At 43.5% G+C, this 26861-nt stretch overlaps 1 protein-coding gene across 4 annotated transcripts in view; it reads left to right on the top strand.

The window, feature by feature from the left end:
- The window catches only part of PARN (poly(A)-specific ribonuclease), a 200045-nt gene that overhangs the window by 133733 nt on the left and 39451 nt on the right, over nucleotides 1-26861 (top strand). For all 4 annotated transcript variants that reach the window (XM_013974854.2, XM_005697515.3, XM_013974853.2 and 1 more), the window contains one exon: nucleotides 12706-12895. In XM_013974854.2, coding sequence (XP_013830308.1) covers nucleotides 12706-12895 — 190 coding nt within the window. The remainder of the gene's footprint in view (nucleotides 1-12705; nucleotides 12896-26861) is intronic.

The following is a 26861-nucleotide window of genomic DNA, read 5'->3' as shown; positions in this document are numbered from 1 at the left end:
GTGTTAAATGCCAAGCTGGAATGGGACTTTAAAACCCAAGTAATTCTCACTCAGTTTTGTGCTGCCCCTTTGGGCTGTTTGGTGAACTGTAGGGTTTTAACAGAGAGAACCTATCAGTGGAAAAAAATCAGTCGTTGGGCAGATAGTCTCAGCAAAGGCAAAGAGTAAAATTGATGTGGAAAATAAGGCTAACTTTATCATTTGTGGCTTATTTCCCCATTGGCGAAGCATGCGATTCTCTCTCTATACGCTCTTGACATCAGACGTTGTCGGTTATAACAAATACATTGCATGGTCCCAAGGCAGCCTGTGGTCTAAAGAGCAGATTCCATTCGTTTTGTTGTGAATCAGTTCTCCCTGCATAGAGACTGGACCCTAGTATGGCACAGCAGCTGGCATACAAGGACTGGCATCGAGTAAACAGGTAAAAGTTACTGCCAGTGAGGGCTCTGTGCAGGCACTGAGGCTGCAGGCCTGAGTGTTAGAGCAGGTCGTCTTGGCATTTTTTCCTAATCTTTTTGGTGGTGATAGTTCATATATGGGGTGTCCTGAAAACACTGAAGAGGCAAGTCACATCTGATGGAGATTTCAGAGGGTTCCACATCTGTAGGTGGATCGCAGTGGTGGGTGCGAGGGGGCTAGAAGGGAAGAAGGCAGGATGAGGAAGAGGACTTGTTTATGGGTGGCATCACAATGCCCTCGGGAGAACCCTGAGAGGTTCCAGACCGGTATCGCGGCAAGGAAGGGTTAACGGGAACCATACATGGAATTGCCCTGTGTGCACTTGATACAGCATTTCTATGACTCCTTTCTGGGTTGGGAGAGGCCCCTTTGGGGAACGGATGCCCTCCCTCCCGGGGGTAATGACTCACCCTGCAGGTGAGACAGCTCAGCCCTGCCTGCTGATAAGGGCCTGTCATTTTCATTCTCTCCCTCCTTCCCTCCTGGGTTTCACTTGGTTAATGAATAAGCTGAGTCACGAGGTGTAAGTAAATTCTTTTATCAAATGAAAACCACATCAAAACAGCCACAGAGAGACATGTAGTGAAAGTGTAAATATTGCGGCTCAGCATCTCCCACAGTATCTGGTTGGCTCATACACAAACAGACTTAAGCTTTTCAACTGTGGAAACCTTTAAATCTGAAAATGTGCTGCTCTGTCAGGCTTTCTGTAAACATGGTCTTGGGACGTAAAGAAGAGATGGTGCATTTATGTGTTATCACAATAGCGGTAATACTGTGGCAGATTTAATGCTTCATAAAGTGCTCAAACTGCCAGGGTCAGTAGTCCAAAAGTATTGTCCTGCTGTACGTGGGGGACATTTCTATTTGGTGTATGTTTGCATCTGGCATCTGAAACATCACAGGAGAGAGTTAGTGAACGCTGCTTAACTCCAGCTGCACACCCAGCCACTGCCTCCACCCAGCAGTTCAGTTACATACGAACTCTGGCTGGTGAATAGGTTGTGTCCTAAAAGTCCTTTTGTTGATTAACCTTTTAGAACACAAAGCACATTGTCTCACAGAAATGCCACTTTGAATGGTGGGTGTCAATGAGCTGTGGCTTGTTTCAAACTTCGGGTCAGGAAATCAGTGCTAGTTGACACCAGAATTTAAAAAGAAGGGAGAAAAGAAACAATAGGAAGCATCAGAGTGGGTTGGGTAGAAAAGGTAGGTCTCCTTTAGTGATACTGTTGCAATTTAAAACGTGCTGCACACTGTATGCCTTTAGACTGTGAAGGCGCCGTTGTACGAGGAGGTTGTGTCAGTAGGGGGTTAAAACTGGCTGTTCACCACCGCTCAGCACTGTGATGTCCGGCAGGGGACTTACCCCATCTGCGTCTCTTGTTTGGTCATATTCAAAATAGGGCTGTTTTGTAGAGGATAGGATTAGAGATGAAAGAGTCTATGTTAAGATTAATATATTAGGGTATTATAGACTGTATGGTAATCTATTAGGACTCGAGCTCATATAGCATCTGGAACATGGTAACCCCTCTGTAAACCATGACTATTATTTATTTGTACTCCTCTGTGATATGTGCAGGCCTTAAAAACACTGTTATAAAAAATAGTATAACTAAAAACATGTACTATTTAGTTTTCCCTAGAGTGCAGTTTATTCAGTATTCCTGACATTTAGGGTCTGCCATTTTGCACATTCTAGGAGATCTTTGATTTTACTTTGAATTATTCCTGTGTAGTTGAGACATCAACCTTAATTTTTTCCCAAGAAGTGTGAAGAATGTTACAGATTACCTTAGCTCTTTCAGCTGTCTGTCAAGTTTGTCAGGACTGCTAAGTACGGAATTACTTCCTAACTTCCTAAGTGTTTTATCTTTAAAAAAAAAATTCTCTCTCTCTCTCTTTTTAAATGACTCTCAATTCTAAATTTTTTTGGAACTCCGGCTGCTCCTGTTTGACTTCATCATAAAATCATCATTTTCTTGGCCCTCTGCAGGTTATTCAACCTCTTTCAGCTTCTGTTTTTGTGTCTGTGAAAACAGAGCTCCTGCCCACCTTGCGGGATTGCTTTGAGGACAGAAAGAGCATGGGAGAGTTGGTTACTCTGCACAGAAGGCCACTGTCTCCGGTTGGACGCTTGTCACAGCACCATGGCCTCTGCTGCCCTTCTGTCCTCCCAGCCTCAGTCCCGGGGCACTCAGGGAGACCCCCTCCCTCCACCCAGGGAACCGGCAGCTTCCTGGTGGGGCTTCCTACCCCGGCTTCACAAAGCTCTAACCCACTCCTCCCTCCACTCAGAAGTGGGCCCCCACAGATGCTCTGGGCCCCACCTCCTCTCCAGGCCTCACATGGGCCCATATCCTCAGGCCCACCTGCAGCTTGTTTCCAACACCCCAAAAACCTGCAGAATCCTTTCCATCTTTTCAAAAGGACTCCTGATTCCAGTGCCCTTTGCTCCCAATGACTCCTCTTTTGCAAGTCCCAGGAGTCTGCAAGTATCATCCCCGCCATCTGCCCTCTGCTTCAGCTGTGGTCCCTGGTGACCTCTGTATCCTGAAGCCCCAGGGCCCTGTCCTCCTGCCTGGTCCCCAGCACACTGACCATTCTTCCCTTCTGGGCCCTGCAGCCCTGGACTTCCTAGGTTAGTCCCCCTCCCCCTCAGGCCCTGCTCCTGCCATCTATAAGGTGAGTGTCGCTGTTTCTCAGTGTCCCACTGGAACTTCTTTTCTCACTCCGCGCCTTCTCCATTCCTCCCGTTTTCCCCGTTGGTCGCAGTGACCTTGTAGACACATATCAGCTCACACTCGTACCCCCTCCAGGTGACTGAAGCCAGACTGTGGGTCCCGCTGCACGTGGCGTGGGGTGCCCATCACCCGGGTTCACTGCAGGTCTCCCCCCCCACCCCACCCCCCACCCCCTGCAGTCTCCACTGTTAACGTCGTATTTCAGTTCCTCCATCCAGACCGTGTCTCCTTATCAGGTCGGTCGCTCCATGCTACTCCTGCCTGGAACGCCCTTCCCCATCCCCAGTGTCTTTTACTGTTTGCTCTCTCACCTTCAGTCTCAGGAAAGCCCGAGTGTCTTTTCCTTAGAGAAACGGTCCCTGTGTCCCAGGCTTGCCCAGCCAGCACTCCACTGGAAACTCCAGAGCGCATTTCTCACCCTCAGCACATGTGGGGCTCTGTGCCCTGTCTTGCCCTCCCTGCAAATACAAGGACCGGGTCTCTGATTCAGCCCCAGTGGCCCAGGCATAGAAGATGATGTGTTTGTTCATCAGTGAATGGATAGATGAATAAATGAACAAGAGAGAGTTTAGTGTGTATTCACGCACAGGTGGAAGGGTGAATAAATGAACAAGCAGGAGCTAAATATGTTTGTTTGTAAAGCAGTCAGCAGAGTGCTTATATGTAGTAAGCACTCAATAAAGGGTGGCTTTATTTATTTTTAATTGACTTTTCAGCTAGGAACCATGGAAAGAAAAGAACCTCCCCTCCCCCCTGTCCCTGCACCCGCCACCGGCTGGTTCATGGAAGCAGTGCTTCTTGGCGATGCCATTCAGTGAACGCAGAAGCAGTTGGCAGAGGCCCTGGGAGCTGGGAACTTAAGCGGTGGCCTCTTCCTCACTGTCAACCTTTTGCTCCTTGTGCTGAAATCTTTATTCCTCACCTAGAGCCCTGCCTCCCCGGTGCTCCCCTGCCAGTCCGTTCCTTTCCTTTTCTCCTCCTCCAGATTGTGAGCTTCTTTTGTGAGGGGATCATTTGTCCCCTTCCATCATGCCCCGGTGCCTGACACAGAACCTGGAGCTGGTGTTTGTGGAGTGAATGAATGAGGTGCACGTTTCAGAAGCAGACTCTGGTGTTGCCAAGAGTTAGTGAAAATTAATTGACTAATTTTGGTTGCTTCAGTTTTTTTTAATTATGGTTCAGACTTTCTGATTTCACACTTGTCTTGTATGGTTGATGTATGGGTTCCTGTATAATCTATTTTATTTTCATGTTTTTTTTTGCATGGGAAAGACCCCAATTCTAGACGATAGTGCTATTGCATGAACTGCTGCAGGCTTGGGTATGTGAGGCCCCCTCACTTCCAGCCCCCTGCGTGTGATGAGCTGCAGTTCGCTGAATCTGTGTCTCTGTAGGATGCTTTGGACACAGTTCTTTTAGTCTGAACTCTGATTTATCCACAATAGCCTCATTAATTAAGCAGCTGCTGTGTGGCAGGCCCTGTGCTAAGAGCGCTGCCCTTCCTAATAGCTTTCTGAGACGGGTACATAGGCCCCATTTGATGGATAAAGAGAGGGAAGCCCAGCGAGGCCTGGTGACTTGCCTCAGGCAGGTAAAGATTTGGGCAGAATTTGAACCCAGGCCTCTGCGGCCTTAGAACCTGTGGTTTTTCCCACTTGACTTCATGGCCTCCCCCTGTGTAGATTTGAAGTAAATGTCGCCATATCTGCACATCAGCATTCGTCCAGTTTGTGGAAAGTGTTTTCTTCTCCACTTCCTTGGCCTTCATTAGAGACTGTGAGGTGAAAGGCGCTGTGGGAGCCACGGGCAGAATGAGGGGGTGACGTGGAGGAGCACGGCGCAGGCGGGCTCGTAGGTGGCGGAACCAGGACGGGACCCACTTCCTCTCTGGTGCCCGTCGAGTTTTGACGGGGCTCCCAGTGCCCACCCTCACGGTGCCGAGGACCCAGTGGGGTGGGGTGCAAGCCTGGTTCTGTGAGCGCTCAGCTGCTCTTTCTCTCACACTCTGCCCTTCACATCTTTTCAAGCATCATGACCTGAGCCTGCTTCCCTGGCCCTAGTCCATTTCTTTCCTGAGGGTCTCATGTCGGGTGCTGTGATGGAGGCCGGGGGAAAGCAGAGGTGGATGAAACCAGTGCCCCTCTGCCTCTTTTTTTTTTTTTAAATATTGATTTAAAAATTGGTTGTGCTAGGTCTTAGTTGTGACATTCAGGGTGTAGTTCCCTGCCCAGGAATCAAACCTGGGTACCCTACGTTGGGAGTGTGGAGCCTTAGTGACTGGACCACGAGGAGAGACGGACTCCCGGCCCCTGTCCCCGCCTCTTACTCCATTATGTCCTCTCTTACAGGGCTTGTGTCTTTTTCACGTGCCTTAGTATTCATTCTTTAGCCTTAGTACTTTATTTTTTATTTTGTTTCTTTTTTTCTTTTTGGCTGCACTGCAAGGCTTGTGGGATCTTCGTGTCCCAACCAGGGATCGAATGCAGACTCTCAGCAGTGGAAGCGTGGAGTCCTAACCACTGGACTGCCAGGGAAGTCCCTAGCCTTAGTACTTTAAAAGCAAGCAAACAAACAGAAACCCTTCATTGGGTGAGTAGGCACTGTGTGAGGAGCAGCAGACAAGGAATCACAGGTTCTGGGTCCTAACCCTGTGTCCGGGGCCGGTGTGTTGGCCCCGCCGAGGCTGCTGTAAGGGCCATCACCATCCGTTTCCCGGTGTTGCTGTGAGGCTCAGGGGTGGTGACGTGCGTGGGCTGCCACTGCCCAGAGAGAGCCAGCCCTTCAGAGTCAAGAGTTCACGCCTCTTGTGTCCAGCCCCAGACTCTCTGTCCCCTGATCAGCCTTCATCACCGAACTTTTAACTGAAGATGTGAATATGTGTCCTGGTTCTGGCTTTCTCCTCTTGAAACAAGCTGCCAACAGATACAGAAGCTGTGCTTCTTCCCTCCCTCCATAATCTTCGTTTAAATTCCTGCCAGAGTACCATGGGAGAACCTAGGCGCTACAGATGAGTAAAGTACTATCCCTTCCCTCACAGAGCGCCTGGCCCCATTGGGAACACACGTGGGAAGAAGTCAGAGTTGAGGGAGGGCTGCACTGAGTTAAACGCCCTGACGTCCTCTCGCAGGCTGGCACTTTATCTTGAAGACTCTGCAGGGTTTTATAGACGAGAATGGACTGGTGAGGGTAAAACAGGGCTGTTTGTGTCCTGGGCAACTGCCCACTCTCACCTGTTGGACACCCTGGAAATAGCTGTACTGCACATGCTTCTGACAGAGTGCCAAGCCCTGCGAGCACCTTATCTGCCTAGTTCCTTAGATGGGTTGAATGTAGGCAAATATTCCTGCTGACCATTGTTAGGGTTGAGTGTTTTTGTAAAGGCCTTCCCAGGTGGCTCAGAGGTAAAGAACCTCCCTGCCAATGCAGGAGACAAAGGAGACGTGGGTTCGATCCCTGGGTCAGGAAGATCCCCTGGAGAAGGAAATGGCTACCCACTCAGTATTCTTGCCTGGAGAATCCCATGGACAGAGGAGCCTGGCAGGCTACAGTCCATAGGGTCGCAAAGACTAGGACATGGCTGAGCTTGCACACACTTTTTTTTTTATAAAGTTGGCTGTCTCCTTGAGAACCCAAGGTAAACCCGTCCATTCTCTCTTTGGTAAAAGTGGGGAAATGGTCATGCTTCTGAAAACCCAAACTGGATCCAATCATGTAGAACACGAGAAAACTTCTCAATCTGATATGTTCTCATGTAAATAAGCAAGCAAATACAAAGCAGTGTCGGGTGCCCTCCTGGTGCGGGTTGAAAGCCTGGAATGAGGACACAGTGGTGCAGGGCCCCGGGCCGGCGGCCGAGGGAGGGGTCAGGAGAGGCTGTGAAGGGCATCGGAAGTGGGCATCTTCAAGGATTAAAGCACACGTTGGCGGGTGGGGCGGAGGGTCTGGGCCTGCAAAGCTGGCAGAGGTCACTCTCAGCACACGTCACTTCTGGTGGGAGGTGAACATACCAGGTTATCACAGAGAGATCCTTCTGCTTTGTACACAACTCTGTTGTATGGAGAGGTGGCCGGACTCTGAGGCTCTCGCAGACAGAGGCGCCTGCCAGTGTTAACTCCAAATGACATGGTCTGGGACCCTTCCAGTGCACATGGTGTCATGAAAAGAATGCAGCTTTGGTTTGGATCCCAAAATTTGTCATCTTCGGCACCTTGAACCCATCACTTCTTCTGAGCTTCAGTGTCCTTATCTATAAAGTCAGGATAATCCTTACAGGATTTTTCCGTACCTGGAAGAATAAGTAACCAGTAAATAGTTCCCTTTCTCGTAACTATCGGATGGATAAGCATAGGTGATTCCCTTAGAAACTGACTGAGAACCTAATGTTGGCTGAGGGTAGCCACTGTAGAAAACGCAGGGCTGATGGTGGTAACTGCTTTAGAAGTTTCCTGATGTTCCCCCCCGCCGCCCCCTCCTAGCCATTGCTGCAATAAAATGATTGCAGCAGCTTGATAACAGGCTGCACAAGTGTCCTCAGCTTCCCCAGGGAAGGTCTGAGAAGCCCGGTGTGTCAGCACCCCCGTGCTTGGCTACAGCACTCCAACCATGCAGGGATACCTCCTTATCACCAGAGACATTGAAACTAGAGAAACTCTAACCTCCTACAAGAGACCTTCAAACTTGTCCTCAGAAACAGCCCTTAGGGGTTGGACTGAGAAAGCCTAACCAATTTGTTTACAATGTAGTGAACCTCTGTGAAACCACTACTCAACCAGAAGAGCTAAAATACCGTTAGTAAATTATAACAAGAATCTGCTGTTCCTCCACATCCCAAACCCCTGATTCCTGGTGGAGGAGCGTGGAAATGGGGAACCACTCTCATAAAAGTCACGTTGATCCTTTTCTTGCTTTCTTGATGCTCTGTGCCTCTCTAGCCTCAGACTCACTCTCGCTCTCCCCTCTTTCCCCTCTGTCTCCTGTTCCCCCCCCCGCCCCCCCCCCGCCTTCCCCGCCTCCTTCTCCCTCTACAGATCTACAAAATGACGCCTTAGTTAAGTGCTCCCTTAGTTAAGTGCTCGTAATTTGCCTTTCCCTGAGGTTGAGCAGCTCCTTTCTATAATTATTGGCATTTTATGCTCCCTTTTCTGTGAGATGACTGGGCGTGCTTTTTGTGTCTTTTGCCCATTTTTCTGTTGGGTCCTCTCTCACTGATTTGTAGGCGTTTTTATGTATTCTGGTGCTAATCCTCCATCAGTTGCACATGTTAGAAATATCTCCTCCCAGCATGTAGATTGTCTTTGCCCTCTTCAGAGTCTCTTCTGACGGACACAAGTTTTCATATTAATGTAAGCCAAACTTATTGATCTTTTCTTTATGCTTAACATTTTTTTTGTATCATCATAAATTCTTTCCTACTTCAAGCTCAGGAAGAGATATTCACTTCTATTTTCTTTGCAAGTTTTCAAAGTTTGCTTTTGACATTTAAGTGGTTCATCCATCTGGAGTTGATTTTTTGGCCTGGTGTGAGTAAGAATCCAGTTTTTTTTTCTTTTTTTCCCGTGGATAAGCAATTTTTCCAACTTTTCCTTTTGCACGCCGTCATGCTGCCCCTGTCGGATATCAGAGTTTCATAGATGCCTAGATCTGTTTCTAGGCTCTCCTGTGCCATCGGTCAGTTTGTTTATCTCTGTACCATTACGGCACTGTCTTAAGTACTACAGGTTTACAATAAGCTTTTTAGCTAGCCAAGGAAGTCCCCCTGTCTTATTCTTCTTCAGAAATGTTTGGGCTATTATTGGCCCATTTGTCTTCCATTTAAAATTTGGAATTGGACCTTTGAAATGCCACAGAATGATTGAGATGTAATTTATATACCATGAAATACACATCCACTGTTCTGTTGGCCAGGGCTTTGTTTTAACAAACGCACACCATGGTGTAACCTCCACCGCAGGCAAGACACAGAGGGCAGTTGCATCACTCCCAGAATTCCCTCGCCTCCTTGGTGGTTGGCTTCATCCCCCCAGTCCCCGGCTACCGCTGCTCAGTGTTCTGCTGAGATTTTTCTTAATCTCTTTAAAATTTTTTTCAATGTTTTTATTAAAGTGGAATTTTAAAAATTGGAATTGCATCACATCTATAGATCAATTTAGGAAGGTCTCTATGTCTTACATTGTCTTCTTGTGAATGTAATGTAGCTCTCGACCTAGTTGGAGAGATCTTTTACTTGATTATAGTGGAAGGGTCTACATTTTTAGGAAAAAAAAAAAAATCTAAACATTGTAAGTAGTTCTTTAAAAGTCCTCTTCAAGGAAGCATTTTATGAGATAATCCTCAATCTAAATGGACACAGAAATACACAAGTATATGTCAGACTTGTGGCAATGTTATATTTTTTAAAATGCTCACATGTTGGTTCCAAACCAGCTTTGTCGCTTGCTCTACAAGACTGTAAGCAGACATGCGTGGCTCGTTGAATGTTCAGCCTCTTTATCTGTGTGATGACTAGAACGTCTCTTCCTTGTGGGGTGGTTGTGAAGATTAAATGCTTCAAGACAGGGCGCCCAGCTCAGCGAAGCTGTGGGTGGGTGAAGTCTGCAGGAGAGGAGGTGCTCTTGTTCACCCACAGGGAGCCGGGGAAGGCCCTCACCGTGTTTGGTTTCACAGCGGCTTCAACAGAGTGGCATGGCCGAAAGATGGCCTTGAAGCATTTCCCTGACAAATTTGGAAAAGGTTAGTGTTACCAAGCCTCTTGCTCCACACCGCTTCTGACAGGCGAGCTGGAATCACTGAAGGACGCAGCTGACAGCCAATTCATTTTGCTGATTCATCCATTAGAGGGGTGGCTCTGCGCCAGAGCTGGCTTCCAGATTAAAGGCCGAGAGCTGCAAAGCTGCTGGGACTTGAAGGAATGCTGGTAAATTATTGCCATGTGAAGGCCAGCAGTGAAAAGGGGATTGTTATTTGTTTCCCCCTTTAAGCGCTCCTCGTTCCAAATGTGCTCAGATAAATTCCCCATCATGATCAGGGAGCTTTTGAAGCATTTGTCCGTGGGGCTGGGACCCAAATTACTGGAAGCAGTCGGATGCTGTTAAGCAGATCATCTTGGCTCCTTTATGACTTTATCATCACCTTTGCTTTCATGGGGAATGTTGACTCAAGCCTCCTCTTTGACTTGGTAGTCCAAACTAAACTCGAGAGAGGTGTTGCGGCATATGTCTTCCCTTGGGGACACGCTTCAAAATAACCCTGCCTGAGTAAGGAGTGAGACCTAAAGAGGAAAATCCAGCAGATGCTCACTTGCCAATGACCGGTACAGAATAAGCATGTAGAGTCTGTGGGTTCACATTATCCATCACACTGAGAGGTGAACTGTCATATAGTAGGTCGTCTCAGGCTTCCATAACTCTGCGTGAAGCTTGTGTGGGAGAAGGTGGGCTTGAGAGGTGGAGACTGTGTCTTGTTCTACCAGATGTCTAGCATGGTCCCTGGGACGGACAGACACTTAGTGAGCAATTGCTGGGTGGAGGCATGGATGGATGATGTTGGTTGGATGTACAGATTGTGGGGCAGTTAGATGAACGAGCTGAGAAAGTCAGACGTGCAGTCCTTTGGAAGCTAGAAAAGTAACTGTCCCGAGGAATAGGATTTTCAGCAAAGGATACTGTTTCTGCAGTTCTCTGATCTGAGTGACTTTGGTCGATAGCATATCTGCAGAACTGATTGCTTTCTGTTTATCTCCTTGTGAGTGAGTCAGAGCATGCTGGTTTGAGCTCACATTTCACTAACTCACTCTACTCCCTTGGGACAGTGTGAAAGTTCTTTAATACCTTTAGGGTTTGTTCCCCCCATCCACCCACCCCCACCCTACCCCTCTTTAACTCTAGAGTGAATATTTGAAAAGTACAGCAAACTTCTTAATTAAAAAATAAATAAATAAAGAATGGGAGTCTTTCCTTATTTTTCTTGTTGCTGTTTTATTTTGCTTTTGCTCTTCAGATGGCTAAGCATTTAAGGCATGACATTCTATAAACTACTATTGTGCTGAGGAGTTTTAGGCAAATCCAGTCTGTTTGGAGTGAAGCTGGTTGCATCAGATATGCAGGGGGTATCTGCGTCTCATCTAGGTGTCTCGTCCCTGTGGTTCAAGGTCCCTGGAGTACTGGAGTCCCTTTTCCAGTTCTAATGTGTCCATCATAACCTGCTACATTTATTCACATAATATTTACTGGGAACCACTCTATGTGGCTCAGACAGTAAAGAATCCACCTGCAACTCAGGAAACCCCTGTTCAATCCCTGGGTCAGGAAGATTCCCTGGAGAAGGGCATGGCAACCCACTCCAGTATTCTTGCCTGGAGAACTCCCATGGACAGAGGAGCCTGGTGAGCTACAGTCCATGGGATTGCAAAGAGTCAGACATGACTGAGCAACAAACATTCACTTCCTTCACTCTGTACCAAGAAGTCGCTGAAAATAGGTACGCAGACTATTTCAGACATGATGGTGCTTTTCCAGCAGCACAGGTCCCAGGTCTGCTCCCGCAGCTCCCTGCCAGCACGGCCCAGCCCTTGCTGTCTCGCTGCTAGTGGGGGTAATAACCAGTGGATGGGGAATGTTTGCTCACACTGCAGAAGCCAGAGCAGCACAAGGGGCCCATCCACACCGTTTTTGTGGGTCCTCACTCCCAGGCCACTCCCGTGTTCCAGCCCCCAGCCTCCGAGAAAGAGGCAGGAAGACAGTCCTGGCCTTATCACCCATTAACACCAAAAAGGGAACGAGCTCTGGCTCTCAAGAACTCCTGCCAGAAGCACATTACAGAGAATTAACAGGCTTTAAGAAGAGAAAGAGAAGAGGCAGGTCTCAAATATTGTGGGACTGTCTTGAATCTGCAGAGTCCAAAGGGAAGCACAGACCTTTGAGAAGGGCCCTGGCCTTAGGGTCCAAGCAGCCTGGTTCTCCTCCCTGCCGCTGGTGCCGCGTGGCCTGCGGCAGCCCCAGCTTACTTATAATCAGCAAAGGTGACTTCTCCCTTGAAAGTGTGCTGTGAAGGTTAGACGTCACGTATGCAGGGCACCAGGCACAGGCGTGCAGTAGGCCTACGGGGATCAGCACTGCTGTCCAGATTGCTTTTCTTGTCGTCTTTATTTTCACAGCAGTTTTCCCTTGGCGGTTTGGTTTTGTTTTTCATTTTCTTACTCTGAAAATGAGTACTTTTCAGGCAGTAATGTTACCTGCAGATATTCTGAAAATTAATGTCTTGCTCACATCCTTCTGGTTCTTTATAGAGCATTTTCACACTATAAGGGAGGCTGGGGAGCAGGACTCTCTTCTCCAGCTGAGGAGACTCAGATGGGGAGAGCTGTGGGATGTTCCCAAAGCCATCTGGCTTCTAAATGGCAGACCTGACCTCAGGGTTCCTTTGATGACCTCAAGCCACTTTTCCAACATCCTGGGGCCAGGCCAGACCCTTTGTTAAGGATTTGTTCTTTTCCTTGTAGCTGTCAATACCAGCAAGTATGCAGAGAGCTATCGCATCCAGACCTATGCTGACTATGTCGGGAAAAAGCGAGAGGAGAAGCAGATGAAGAGAAAGTGGACAGAAGATAGTTGGAAGGAGGTTGAGCCAAAGCGGCTAAACACGCAGTGCGTCTCCTACGGTTTGCAGAATCACCATTACCACGCCAACAGGTAAGAGTTCTTGGCTGTTGATTTGAAGAGCATTGCGTCATCCTAGCAAAGTTCTTATTTGTTTCTTGTGGGACTAAGAGTAGTAAATCTGACTTGTGAGAAAGGCTTTTTCTGACTTTTCACATAATATCAGAAGTTACTACTCCCTTAATTCCGTCTGTACTGTATAGACCATTTCAGCTAACATCCACAAAACCCCAGTGAGGCAGAAAAGGGGATATATCTTATTCCCATCTTAGGGGTGAAGAAACAGGGCCTCCGTGACTTGGCCACCACTCAGTGAGTGAGCCGGGGTCAGAGCTGAACTCTCCCACATCGGACCTCTTCCTCTCCCCAGACTGCCACGGTGCTTCTGGCTGAGCTTCTGAGCCCCTTCCGTGTCCCACGCAGACACTGAACCACATGCCCGCTGTGGAAGGAGAACTTGACACACGCTTCTGTTACTTACCTGTAATCCTGTAGTACTTTCAGAAGATGAATACTGGCGACATTTTAGGATCTTTGTGAAACTATAAAACATAAATACCATAGAAAGTGGTGGTGGGGGAGAAGGGGGAGTTCAGTGTAGAAAATTATAAAGATGAGAAAAGTGAATCAGCAAAGAAAAAATTAGCCATAATCCCACCTCCCAGAAGCAATCTCTGTTAATATTTTGGATTGCCTTCCATACTTTTAAAATGGTTTTTAGAGATTTTTAAAATTGAAGTATAATAAACATATGATAAAATGTGCTAATCTAAAATACTTAATTAGTTCAAAGAGTTTTAATAGTTATATATACCCATGTGACCACCACTCGAAGCAAGATGTTAGAACATTTCTATCTCCCACCTCAAATTTTTGTTGTGTCCCTTTTCAAGCAACTCCAAGCCCCCACTATCCTAAGCTACTATTTCAAATTTCTATCACTGTGGATTAATTTTGATTATTCTTAGAATCTATAAAAAATGTAATCACTCAGTGTTGTAGTTGGCTTCTTTCACTTAACATCTTTTTGAAATTAACCCTTAGTGTTGTATGTATCAAGAGTTCGTTAATTTTTATTTTCAGTAGTATTTGATTGTATGAATATACAGTATTTGCCTTTTCATCTGTTGGTGGACATTTGGTTTGTTTCCAGGTGGGACTGTTATAAATCAGGCTGCTGTGAACATTTCTGTAAAAAAAATTTTTGTGGGTATGTGTTTTCATTGCTCTTGAGTAAATATCTAAGGTTAGAATTGTTGGTTCTTAGGATATGTGTATGTTAAATTTTATCGGAGCTGCCAAACAGCTGTCCAGAGTGGATGCTCCATTTTATGCTCCCCTAGCTGGAACGCTATCTGGACACTCCAGTTGTTCCACATCCTTGGCAGCACTTCGTATTATCAGCCTTTTTTAGCCATTCTAGAAGATACGAGATGGTATTGCATTGGGATTTTAATTTGCGTTTCTCTGGTTAACCGCCTTTTTGTGTGCTTCCTAACCATTCAGATATCTTCTGTGTGAGGTAGATATATAAGGTTCTTGCCTCTTTTTACTGTAGATTATAGGAGTTCTTTTATATATTCTGGATCCACACATCCTCTGTCAAATATTTGTGCTGCAAGTACATTTTATTTGAGTTTGGGGTAGTGTATTCATTTTTTTAGTGATGTATTTTGATGAGCAGATTTTTTAGTGCTGATGAAGTCCTGTTAATAATTGTTTTTTAATGGTTGGTGGATTTTTCCCTGTCCCTAAACTCTGTCTACCTAAGGTTGCAATAATTTTCTAGAAACTTGTCTTCTGGAAGGTTTATAGTTTTAGCTTTTACATTTAACCTTGAGCCATTTCAAATGAATTTTGTATGAGATAGGAGTCAGGGTTTATTTTTTTCCATATGGACATCTAGTTGTTCTGGCAGCATTTGTTAAAAAGACTTTTATTTCCTTTTAAATTGACTTGGCACTTTTGTCAAAAATAAATTGACCATGTATGTCTAGGTCTATTTCTGGATCCTTCTGTTCCTCTCATATTTATACCTGTTCTTATGCCAATACCACGCTTTCTTATTTCTGACTTTATAGTAAGCTTTCCTGATAACTCAGTTGGTAAAGAATCTACCTGTAATGCAGGAGACCCCAGTTCGATTCCTGGGTTGGGAAGATCCACTGGAGAAGGGATAGGCTACCCACTCCAGTATTCTTGGGATTCCCTTGTGGCTCAGCTGCTAAAGAATCTGCCTGTAATATGGGAGACCTGGGTTCGATCCCTGGGTTGGGTAGATCCCCTGGAGAAGAGAAGGGCTTCCCACTCCAGTATTCTGGCCTGGAGAATTCCATGGACTGTGTAGTCCATGGGGTTGCAAAGAGTTGGACACAACCGAGTGACTTTCACTTTCAAAATCAGGTAGCATAAACCCGCCAACAATTGTTCTTTTTTGTATTGTTTTGGCTCTTCTAGATCCTTTGTATTCCACACAAAAAAAATTTTTTTTAAACTTTTTCTGTGCTGGATCTTCGTTGGGGCATGCGGGCTGTCTCTAGTTGCAGTGTGTGGGCTTCTCTTGTGGAGCACGTGCTCTAGAGCATCTGGGCTCAGTAGTTATGTTCATTTTCCCCTAAATATTTATATTATTTATGTAATCATAGGTAGAATTGTTTGTTTCATTTTCAAATTGTCTGCTGCTTCTATATGGATATATAATTAATCCTTAATATATATAGTGAAGTCTATATATTGATCTTATATCCCTTTAGCCTTTTAAAATTTGCTTATTCTGATAGGTTGGGTTTTTTCTTAATATTCTGCAGGGTTTTTCATTTGTGCAGTCATGTTGGCATACTAATAACAGTCTTATCTCTTTTCCAATCTTTGTGTCTTTTATCTTTTTCTTGCTTTATTGCACCAACTAGCACCTTTAGTATATTGTTAAAGTGGGAAGAGTAGATATCCTTTCCTTGCTTACAGTATTAGTTCAGTGTTGCCCCTTGATCTGTGATTGATAGGCTGTTCACAAGTCTTTTTTCAGGTTGAGAAATTTACCCTCCATTTCCAGTTTGCTACGACTTTTGTATCATGAATAGATGTTGGATATTTTCAGGTACTCTTTCTGAATCTTTTTGCCTCTTTAATTTTTTTTACCTTTATTTATTTATTTATTTTGACTGCACTGGGTCTTTGTTGCTGCATGCAGGCTTTTTCTCTAGCTGCAGTGGGCGAGGGCTCCTCTTTATTGCGCTGTGCAGGCTTCTCATTGTGGTGGCTTCTGTGGTTGCAGAGCACAGGCTGTAGAGCTCGAGGGCTTGGTAGTCATAGCTCATGGGCTCTAGAGCTTGGGCTCAGTAGTCGTGGCGCACAGGCTTAGTTGCTCTATGGTATGTGGAATTTTCCTGGAGGGGGATGAAGCCCATGTACCACCAGGGAAGTCCTATCTTTCAAAATTGTCATGTGGTTTTGCCCTTTGTTAATATTTTGAATGACATTGGTTGGCTTTTGAATGCTTAATCAGGTTTGCATTCCTGAGAGGAATCCAGCTGGGTCGTGGATTGGGTCTATCGGTCATGGACCCAGTACATCCACTGGGTTATGATGTATCAACACTCCTTTTTACATGTTGCCGGATTTTAATATATTGTTAATTATTTCTATATCTTTGTTCATGAGGAATATTAGATTATAGTTTGCTCTTTTTTTATATCTTCGTCAAGTTTTGGTATCAGGATAATGCTGACCTCATATAGTTCCTCTTCTGTTATTTGGTGACAGTGTGTATATGATTTGAGGGGAGGGGGGCATTGGTTAAATTATTGGTCAAGTTTACCTTTTAGCTCAGTCGGTAAAGAATCTGCCTGCAGTGCAGGAGACCCGGCTTCGATCCCTGGGTTGGGAAGATCCCCTGGAGAAGGAAATGGCAACCCACTCCAGTATCCTTGCCTGGAAAATCTCATGGACAGAGGAGCCTGGTGGGCTGTAGCCCATGGTGTCACAAAGGGTCGGGCATGGCTGAGCGACTAACACTTACTTACTTATACTAGTGAAGACATCTGGTCATAAGGGTTTCTTGTGAAAATGGTTTCTGATGGTGAACTGAATTACTTTAATAGATGCGGGTCTATTATTTCTTATATCACTTTATGAATTTGTGTTTTCCAAGGAATACTCTGTTTAAGTTGTCAAATTTATTAGCATAAAATTATTAGCTGAAAATATTCCCTTAAGGGACTTCCCTGGCAGCCCAGGGGTTAAGACTCCGCACTTCCAAGGCAGGGGGCGTGGGTTTGATCCCTGGTCAGGGAACTAGATCCTACATGCCGCAACTAAGACCTGGTGCAGCCAAATAAACAATTTAAATTAAAAAAAAAGAAAAGAAAATATTCCCTTATAATTTCAGTATCTGTAGGATCTATAATTATATCCCTTTAAAAACTTCTAATATTAGTAATTTGTGTTGTCTGTCTTTTTTTTCCATGCTAGGTGTTAATTCTCAGTACCAGGACTTATCTAGTATTGCATTTGTGTCCTCTTTTTTCATTTATTTATACTCTTCTTATCATTTCTTCTGCTTATTTTGAATTTAATAGTTATTCTTTGGATTCTTTGGATTTCATATGTTATTCTCCCATTGTAAGGTAGGAACTTAACTCGTTGAAGTTATGTTTCTTCTTTTCTGTAGAAGTATTTAAAGCTGTGGATTTTCCTTTAGTTTTTGTTAGCTGTATTCCACATATTTTGACATGTTAGCTTTTCACTATTATCTATTACCAATATTTTCTAATTTTTCTTGTGCTTTCTTCCTTAACACATGAATTATTTAGGACTTCTGTGATAATTATTGAGACTTGTTTTATGGCTTGACATGTGTTCTGTCTTGGTACATCATCTGTGTGCACTCGAGTGAGTGTGATATTCCATTAATATCATTTTAAGTTACATTGGTTCATGGTTTTGCTCAACTCTTCTATATCTTTACTGATTGTGAGTTAGGTTTTTTTAATGTTGTTGTTGGGTTTTTGGGGGGGTGGGTGGGTGGGAGGGTTGTATACTTTTTCTTTGAGCTACTGAGAATGGTATTGAAATCGCCAACTGTGGTTGTAGATTTATTTCTCCATTTAATTTTATCAGTTTTTTCTTCATGTATTTTGAAGCTCTTTTGATAAATGTATGCCTGTCTTATAGATTGTTGTCTTCTTAATGAATTTCCCGTTTTATCATTGTGGAATATTTCTTCTCCGTTCTAGAAATAACTTTTTTGATGTTTATTTTATCTGGTATTAATACAGCCACTCTTGTTTCTTATCCTATATGGTTGCCTTTTAGTGTCAACTTATTTGTCCGTATAATTAAAGTAGGTTTCTTATAAACAGCTTATGGTTTGATCTTGCTTTTTTATCCATTCTGGCAATCCCTGCCTAATTTATTCTTAACCTAATTAATGATGCAAATGAACCTGTCTTCTATCTTGGTGTTCCTTTCTTATTTGTCTTGATTGTTCTGTGTCCCTCTGTACCTCTTTTCTGTCTTTTTTTTGATGAATTGTGTGTTATTTAGTGTTTACTGATACTATAGCCTCCCATGTTTATCTTCCCTATCAACTTTTTGCTTATATTTCTTTGTGTTATTTTTTGTCATTGCTCCAGAGTAATGGTTGGCAAACTGTATTGTGTTAGTTGCTTCAGTCATGTCCTACTCTTTGCAACCACCTGGACTGTAGCCCACCAGGCTCCTCTGTCCATGGAATTCTGCCATTTCCTTCCAAATCTGGCCGACATGTTTTTATGAAGTTTTATTGGAACACAGCCATGCCTATTAATTTACATTTTGCCTCTGATTGCTTTGCAATGCGATAACAGATTTCAGTAGTTATGACAGAGACTATGTAGCCCACACAACTCAAAATGTTTACTATCTGTTCCTTTACAGAAAAGTTTCCTGACTCCTGCTCTAAAGCTGCCCAGTATCGTAGCCACTGACCACACATGGCTAATGAGTCCTTCAGATATGTCTAGTCCAAACTAAGATGTTGCAAATTTAAAACATGCATGATTTTGAATGATTGATGACATGTTGAAATGATAACATTTTTTATATATTGGGCTAAATAAAGATATTGAAATTCATTTTATTTGTTTATTTTTTAATGGTGACTCCTAGAAAATTTAGAATTGTGTGTCTGGCTCACAATATATTTCTGTTGGCCAAGTACTCCTCTGAGATTACAGTACGCCTCTTTCATGAATCACAGTTTATCTTCAAGTGAAAATTACATTGCTTCATGAGCAGTGTAAGATTATTACAAGAGTGTATTTCCATCTGCCTCTCTCATCCTTTGTGAACTTTTGTCTCATATTTTACTTCTACATTCTGTAAACTTGATCATGTTGTTGCTGTTGTTCCTTTTCTCTCTCTTTTTCTTTAAAACAGTTAATACTCTTAAAAAAAAAGTGGAGGGGGTACTGAAGTCTGGGGAAAATAGCATAAGTATAAACAAAAATTCAGGCATAACTAGAAAAGTCCAGTTAAGATTCTCAGGGCCCTTACAGTTGGCTCTGTGACTTGCTCCTGTTGGCTTTAGAGAATTGACCTGAGACCTTGGGAGACACCTCATGACTGCTGAGCTTCCAGGGTTGGCTGTCTGCAGTTTCCCTGGAGGTGGTTGTCCATTTCTTCTTCTGTTTGCACTGATGTTGTGGTGAAAGTCTTTTCTGTAATAGATTCAGAATATTCAAAGAGTTTATAGTTGATAACTGGACTAAAGATAGGGCTTTGGTTCTGGGAAACTGTACTGGATTTGCTTGAGAAGGGAAAAAGGAGATTTGGTTTGGTGGCAAGAGATCTGAGTGACTAAGTACAGGTTGGCATAGCATTTGAAGAATCCTCCTTTGCAGTGGATGCTGAAACATCTAAGATCTCACTAATAGATACTTAGTCCCCATAAGCAAACACTGATGTCTGAAATAGTCTTTAAAAAACAGATGCTCTTTCCCTTCTCATTTTACTAAGGATGTTCTGTAATGAAAGAAAATGGTTTTCCAAAGCCACTTTGCCCTTACAGAGGTTTGGTCCATCATATCTGTGGATTATTTGCTCTTTTTGGCTTATTTCAACTATTAGCAAAAAACCCTTTGGCTTGTCTACCTTCTAGCCTTTCCTTTCTGTGAGACTAAATTTCAGCCTTCCTTGAAAATGTAGTTGTTGTTGTTCAGTTGCTCAGTTGTATCTGACTCTGCGACCCCATGGACTGCAGTACACCAGGCTTCCCTGTCCTTCACCATATCCCGGAGTTTGGCCAAACTCATGTCCATTGAGTCGATGATGCCATCCAACCATCTCATTGCTCTGTAGCTCCTGGGAATTCCTCTTTATGTAGGAAACACTAAAGCATACGTCAAAGCTATGGTTTTCAGATTTCATATAATTTTCATCTGAAGTTAGCAGTTTCTGCAAGTAATTGAATGTACATATTTCATTAGGAAATGGAGGGAAAGCCACAGAAGAGACGCAGAAGATTCAGATGAAGCAGACTGGTTCCCAGGACCTATTGCTCTGTCAGACTGCTTACATGTTTATTCATAAATGGGTCTGTGGAGCAAGTGTTTTTTCTCCTCCGACTGAAAAAAAATGCCATAGAGACAGCAGAGCCCCCAGAGTGAAGAGGGAGCTGACTTACAGGCAGCTGGACAAGAAGTGTTCTAGCTTGCGCTCTGCTGGAACCTTGCCTAAGACTACGTTCATTCTTCCCTTCAGTGAATACCAGCAAGAGCGCAGTATTTGTGTTTTCTCATCTTAAATGAGGCATCTTATTGGAAAGAAGGCCAAAGTCCCTTCTAGATCTTAAATCCCAAGTGTTTTTACCTTGTGTCCAGTGTAGGTAGGGCATGAAGAGGAAACTGATACAAACTCTTCAAGACCCTTTGAGAATCTCCTCAAATAGCAGGTAGCTTCTTTTCAACCCAAAGAGTTAGATTTTTGAAAATCCCTGTAGTAGGAGAACTTTTGGCTAAGAGGTATATAATAAAAATAAGATTGGATGAACCAGTATCTTAAGTGAAGCTGTGAAATCCCTTTACTATACTGAAATGTATAAATGTGACTTTCCTGGTGGCTCAGACCATAGAGAGTCCACCTGCAATGTGAGAGACCTGGGTTCTGTCCCTGGGTTGGGAAGATCCCCTGGAGAAGGGAATGGCAACCCACTCCAGTATTTTTGCGTGGAGAATCCTATGGACAGAAGTACCTGGCGGGCTAGAATCTGTGGGGTCGCAAAGAGTCAAATGTGACTGACCGACTAAGCACAGCAGTGCACACTGAAATAATAAAAGACAGGCACCCCATAGAGAAAAGACAGTTGACCCTTTCACTGGGTACTGCCTGTTTTCAAATTCCACCTATCATCTGTGTACTAGAATTTCTTTGACCGTCCTTCTCCCCATGATTTCATGAAGACGGTTAGACAGCACTTGTCTGGAGCAGAAGAAACTTGTACTCAATCCTTTTTGTCCTCTATGTCTTGGTCCTCTTTTTGCACATTTGTTGCTTTCCAGCTTCTATGGCAGAGCGGTTGCCTCTCACTTCCAGACCCCACCCCTGCCACCCCACCCCATGCTGCGTGCTAAGTCACTCCAGTCATGTCCAGCTCTTCGCGACCCCATGGGCTGTAGCCTGCCACGCTCCTCTGTCCATGGGATTCTCCAGGCAAGAATGCTGGAGTGGGCTGCCATGCCCTCCTCCAGGGGATCTTCCCGACCCAGGGATTGAACCCGTGTCTCTTGTGTCTCCTGCATTGGCAGGTGGGTTCTTTACCACTAACGCCACCTGGGAAACCCACGCCACCCCACCCCCATCTGAGAATGAATCTTTGCAGCCTCAGCCCCACCCCTTTTACCCTGGAGGCCACTTACTCCCTCTCAGGGTTGGCTTTCTCTTGTTCATTTGTTCTTGCTCCTGGTTCCATTGCAGAAATCTCCATTTAGTTTTGCTGCTTCTGTTCCTGGTTTTCAGCTGCCTTTTCCTGGGGAAATTTTCTATTTTTTGTTCTTGGTTCAGTAGCTTAGGAACAGACTTTACAGGTGTGTCTTTATATTATCCAAATGACAGTGACACAATTTCTATTTCCCTTTGGATAGACGCTTAGCGTCTGGAAAAGACTATAGAAGTTATCAAGTCTAGCTACCTTAATATCTTTCTTGTATTTAGGCAGACTAAATGTTGGAAATTTCACTGTAGAACTTGTAAGTTACACATATTTTAGCAGAAAAAGTGTTTCCCGTGACACTTTTTAAACCATTGGAGTGATAAATGCACATAATTTTTAAAAATTTGCATGGTACAGGAGAATATAAAGTGAAGGGAGGAAATCTTGGCTCCACACTCCCTGTTCTTTTTCCCAGTGGCAGCTACTATTAACATTTTCTTCATTTTCTATTATCACTGTACTTTTAAATTTTACCTCTGTTTCTCGTCTTACACACTTTGACCAATATATCTTAATCACTTCTAAAAAAGATTAGAAATTTAACACTTGTATATTACCTTCTGTCTGTTTCCCTTCTCACTTTGGTGAGTGATGTTATTTATTTTTACTGCTTTTGTGTATCTGTCCTTTTGTGCTTTCTTGAGAATCTTGATTCCAAGAGATGACAGTAGGTATACAGCATCTATAATCCGTGAGTTGCTTCAGTCGTGTCTGACTCTTTGCAACCCTATGGACTGTAGCCCCCCAGGCTCCTCTGTCCATGAGATTCTTCAGGCAGGAATACTAGAGTGGGTTGCTCTGTCCTCCTGCAGGGGATCTTCCCAACCCAAGGATCAAATCTGTGTCTCTTATGTCTCCTGCACTGGCAGGTGAGTTCTTTACCACTGGTGCTGCCTGGGAAGCCTGTGTACAGCATCTGTAATATGATTGTGTAAATGCAATATTCTGAAGAGAAAAAGTAGCATAAAGAGGCCCACAGAGAAGGAAATTGATTCCTATGCCATTAAAGCTTTGCTACCCAAAGATAATTTTCCAAATATCCCAGCCTTTCATGTGTAGATTTTTTTCTTTAAGGGAAGTAATCTTTTCCTGGAGTGATTTTTCTTTTCCTTTTTGCATATATATATTAATAGTGTATGGTTAGTAAACGCTATGGAAATGTCTCAATTTCACTTTCATAATTGGTAGTGTTGCTTGAATACAGAATTATCCAACAGTTTATCCTTTCAGAACTTAAAATACATTGCTTTCACCACTATAATCATTCATTTACTTTCCTGTTTCCTTCAGGGCAGGTGCCATGCTTTTTATGTCTTGATTTCACTAGCACATAACCTAGAGTCTGACCCAGCGAATATACTCAGATGTTTGGTTAATAAATGAATGAATAAATTCCCGAATGCCAGTATCCCCAGTGCCTGCTCTGAGCTAGGGCTCTCATGTTTTCATCCCTGAGATGCTCATGGCAGCTCTTGGCGGGGAGAGTGGGGAAGGTTATCCCCATTTCACGGAGGCCCAGGGAGATTAAACAATTCTTGACAAAGAACTGGAGCCTGAAACCAGGTCAGCTACAGAACCCCGTGCTTTCCACTATCCATCAAACCCCCTATACATTTTCCCAGGTCTAGTACGCTGCTGTGTCCTCAAGGGAAGAAGGTACTCAAACCGATTGCACCTAGCTACGTGCCACATAGAGGACTGTGGTCTTTTTCTTCTTCTTTCTACTTATTTGGCTGCATCGAGTCTTAGTTGCAGCACATGGCGTCTTCACTGCAGCGCTCAGCATGTTCACTGCAGCGCTCGGGCTTCTCCCTAGCTGCGGCACACGGGGGCTCAGTCGTTGCAGCACGGACGCTCAGTTGCCCAGCTGCACATGGGATTCCAGTTCCCCAAACCAGGGGTCAAACCCACATCCCCTGCATTAGAAGACTGATTCTTTTTTAGATTTATGTATTTATTTTTGTTTTTTCTTTAAATTAGCTATTTTAATTGGAGGCTAATTACTTTACAATATTGTGGTGATTTTTGCCGTACATTGACATGAATCAGCCGTGGGTGTACATGTGTCCCCCTGTCCCGCACCACTCTCCTGCCCGCTTCCCCATCCCATCCCTCTGGGTTATCCCAGTACACCAGCTTTGAGTGCCCTGTTTCATGCATCGAACTTGGACTGGTCATCTGTTTCACATATAGTAATATACATGTTTCAATGCTGTTCTCTCAAATCATCCCACTCTTGCCTTCTCCCACAGAATCCAAAAGTCTGTTGTTTATATCTGTGTTTCTTTTGCTGTCTTGCATATCTTTCTAAATTCCATATATGTGTATTAATATACTATATTGGTGTTTTTCTTTATGACTTCACTCTGTATAATAGGCTCCAGTTTCATCCACCTCATTAGAACTGATTCAAAGGTGTTTTTTTTTAAATAGCTGAGTAATATTTCATTGTGTATATGTACCACAGCTTTCTTATCCATTTGTCTGCCGATGGACATCTGGTTGCTTTCATGTCCTAGCTTGTAAACAGTGCTGCGATGAATATTGGGATATATGTGTCTCTTTCAATTCTGGTTTCCTTGGTGTGTATGCCCAGCAGTGGGATTGTATGGCAGTTCTATTTCCAGTTTTTTAAGGAATCTTCACACTATTCTCCATAGTGGCTGTACTAGTTTGCATTTTCACAGTGTAATAGTATTCCCTTTTCTACTCACCCTCTCCAGCATTTATTGTTTGTAAACTTTTTGATAGCAGCCATTCTGACTGGTGTGATATGGTACCTCATTGTGGTTTTGATTTGCATTTTTCTGATAATGAGTGATGTTGAGCATCTTTTCATGTATTTGTTAGCCATCTGCATATCTTCTTGGAGAAATGTCTGTTTAGTTCTTTAGCCCACTTTTTGATTGGGTCATTTATTTTTCTGGTATTGAGCTGCATGAGCTGCTTGTATATTTTTGAGATTCTTTGTCAGCTACTTCGTTTGCTATTATTTTCTCCCTTTCTGAAGGCTTTTTACCTTGCTTATAGTTTCCTTCATTGTGCAAAAGCTTTTAAGTTTAATTAGGTCCCATTAGTTTATTTTTGTTTTTATTTCCATTACTCTGGGAGGTGGATCATAGAGGATCTTGTGATTTATGTCAGAGTGTTTTGCCTGTGTTTTCCTCTAGGAGTTCTATAGTTTCTCATCTTACATTTAGATCTTTAATCCATTTTGAGTTTATTTTTGTGTTTGGTGTTAGAAAGTGTTTTAATTTCATTCTTTTACAGGTGGTTGACCAGTTTTCCCAGCACCACTTTTCTCCTTTGTATATTTTTGTAGAAAGCAGATTCTTAACCACAGGACTGCCAGGGGAAGTCCTGGGACTATTGTCTTAACTGTAATCACCACACATCTAAGAAAACATCCAAGAGCTGTGTCTTTTCACTTTAAAGTGATATCCTAGGAGACAGAAGAGAGGTCCTTTTGAATTTCTGCTTTAATGAATCCTGAAACTTTTCATTACAGAAAAATTTCAAATCTATACCGAAGTAGAGAAAATAACATAATGAATGGGCATCTAGCTACCACAAAGTGTCAGTGATTGACATATGGCCAGTCCTGCTTAAAATAGTACTCTTTCTCTCCCCCTCCCTTTCAGGTAATTTTGTAATAAATCATAGACAGCAAATGATTTCAGGCATGAGTCTACATGTGTATGTATCTAAAAGATGAGCAACCATCTTTAAACAAAACTATCATACTCTTCCCACATTGAAACATTAATAATGATTCCTCACTGTCAGAGATCCAGTGTTCAGGTCTCCTTTTGTGTTTCCCATGATTTGCTTGTTTGGCCGTCCTGGCTGTCCGTTGCTGTGCGGCCTTTCTCTAGTTGTGAGCGGGGGCTGCTCCCTAGTTGCTGTACACAGGCGTCTCATTGTGTGGCTTCCTTGTTGCAGAGCTCGGGCTCTAGGGTGGCCAGGCTTCAGTAGTTACGCACTCGGGCCAGTAATTGCCACATGCAGGCTTAGTTGCTCTGTGGCATGTGGGATCTTTCCAGACCAGGGATCAATCCTGTGTCCCCTGGATTGGCGGGGCAGATTCTTACACCACTGGACCGTCAAGGAAGTCTCAGATTTTTTGTTCACAGATTTTTTAAAAAAATAATTGTGTTGTTTGACCTCCAGTTTCTAAACAAGTTCACATATTACATTTGATTGATGTGTCCCATTTCTTTCTCAATCTCTGAATTCCTCCTGTCCTTTTCCTGAACCGCCTGTAATTTGCAGTAGATTTTAAAATACCAGATTGTTTGCTCTGTAGAAGTTCCCGTATTCTGGAACATTCTTGTAAGGTTGTATAACATGTTACCTGACTACTGTGTTTGTAATCAACCGGTAGTTAGATTTATAAATTCAAATCAGATTCAGGGCTAAACTGAATGGCACGACTAGTTCCTAGATGGTGTTGTGTATTTCCTGTTGCATTGCGTTGGATGGCACAAAAAGTCTATTTTTCTCCCTTTTGTGATAAGATTGATCGTGTGGGTTCAGATGTTGCTAGTGTGGTTCATCTAATATGAAGTTCCCCTATCAGTTTTTTATCTGATGATTTTTAGTAGCCATTAATGATCAATGGCTAGATTCATTATTTCATTAAAGGTTGCAAAATAGTAATGTATTGTTATTTCCTCATTTATTGTCCCAGATGCTCTTACTTAAAATGAAAAATCTCTTATCATCTGTTTGGTTACCTGCAGGTATAGTTCATATAGAAACAACAGAATGGGACTTCCCTGGTGGTTAAGACTCCACCCTTCCAATACAGGGCCTGAGGGTCAATCCCTCATCTGGGAATTGAGATCTATGTCACACAGTACAGCCAGAAAAAAAAAAAAAAGGCAGAATGAGTGATTTAATCTCTCCCCCAACACACCTTTTTAAAACTAGTTTTCAGAAAAATTTGATTTCCTAGCACCTTTCAAAGGTGAGCAATGAGGTTTATTTTATTTGAATCAAATACATATAAAATATGTATTTTATATATTT

Source organism: Capra hircus, chromosome 25, assembly GCF_001704415.2.
Source record: "Capra hircus breed San Clemente chromosome 25, ASM170441v1, whole genome shotgun sequence".
Classification (NCBI taxonomy): domain Eukaryota; kingdom Metazoa; phylum Chordata; class Mammalia; order Artiodactyla; family Bovidae; genus Capra; species Capra hircus.
Note: the sequence above shows the minus strand (reverse complement) of the source record. Positions and strands in the feature narration are given on the sequence as shown.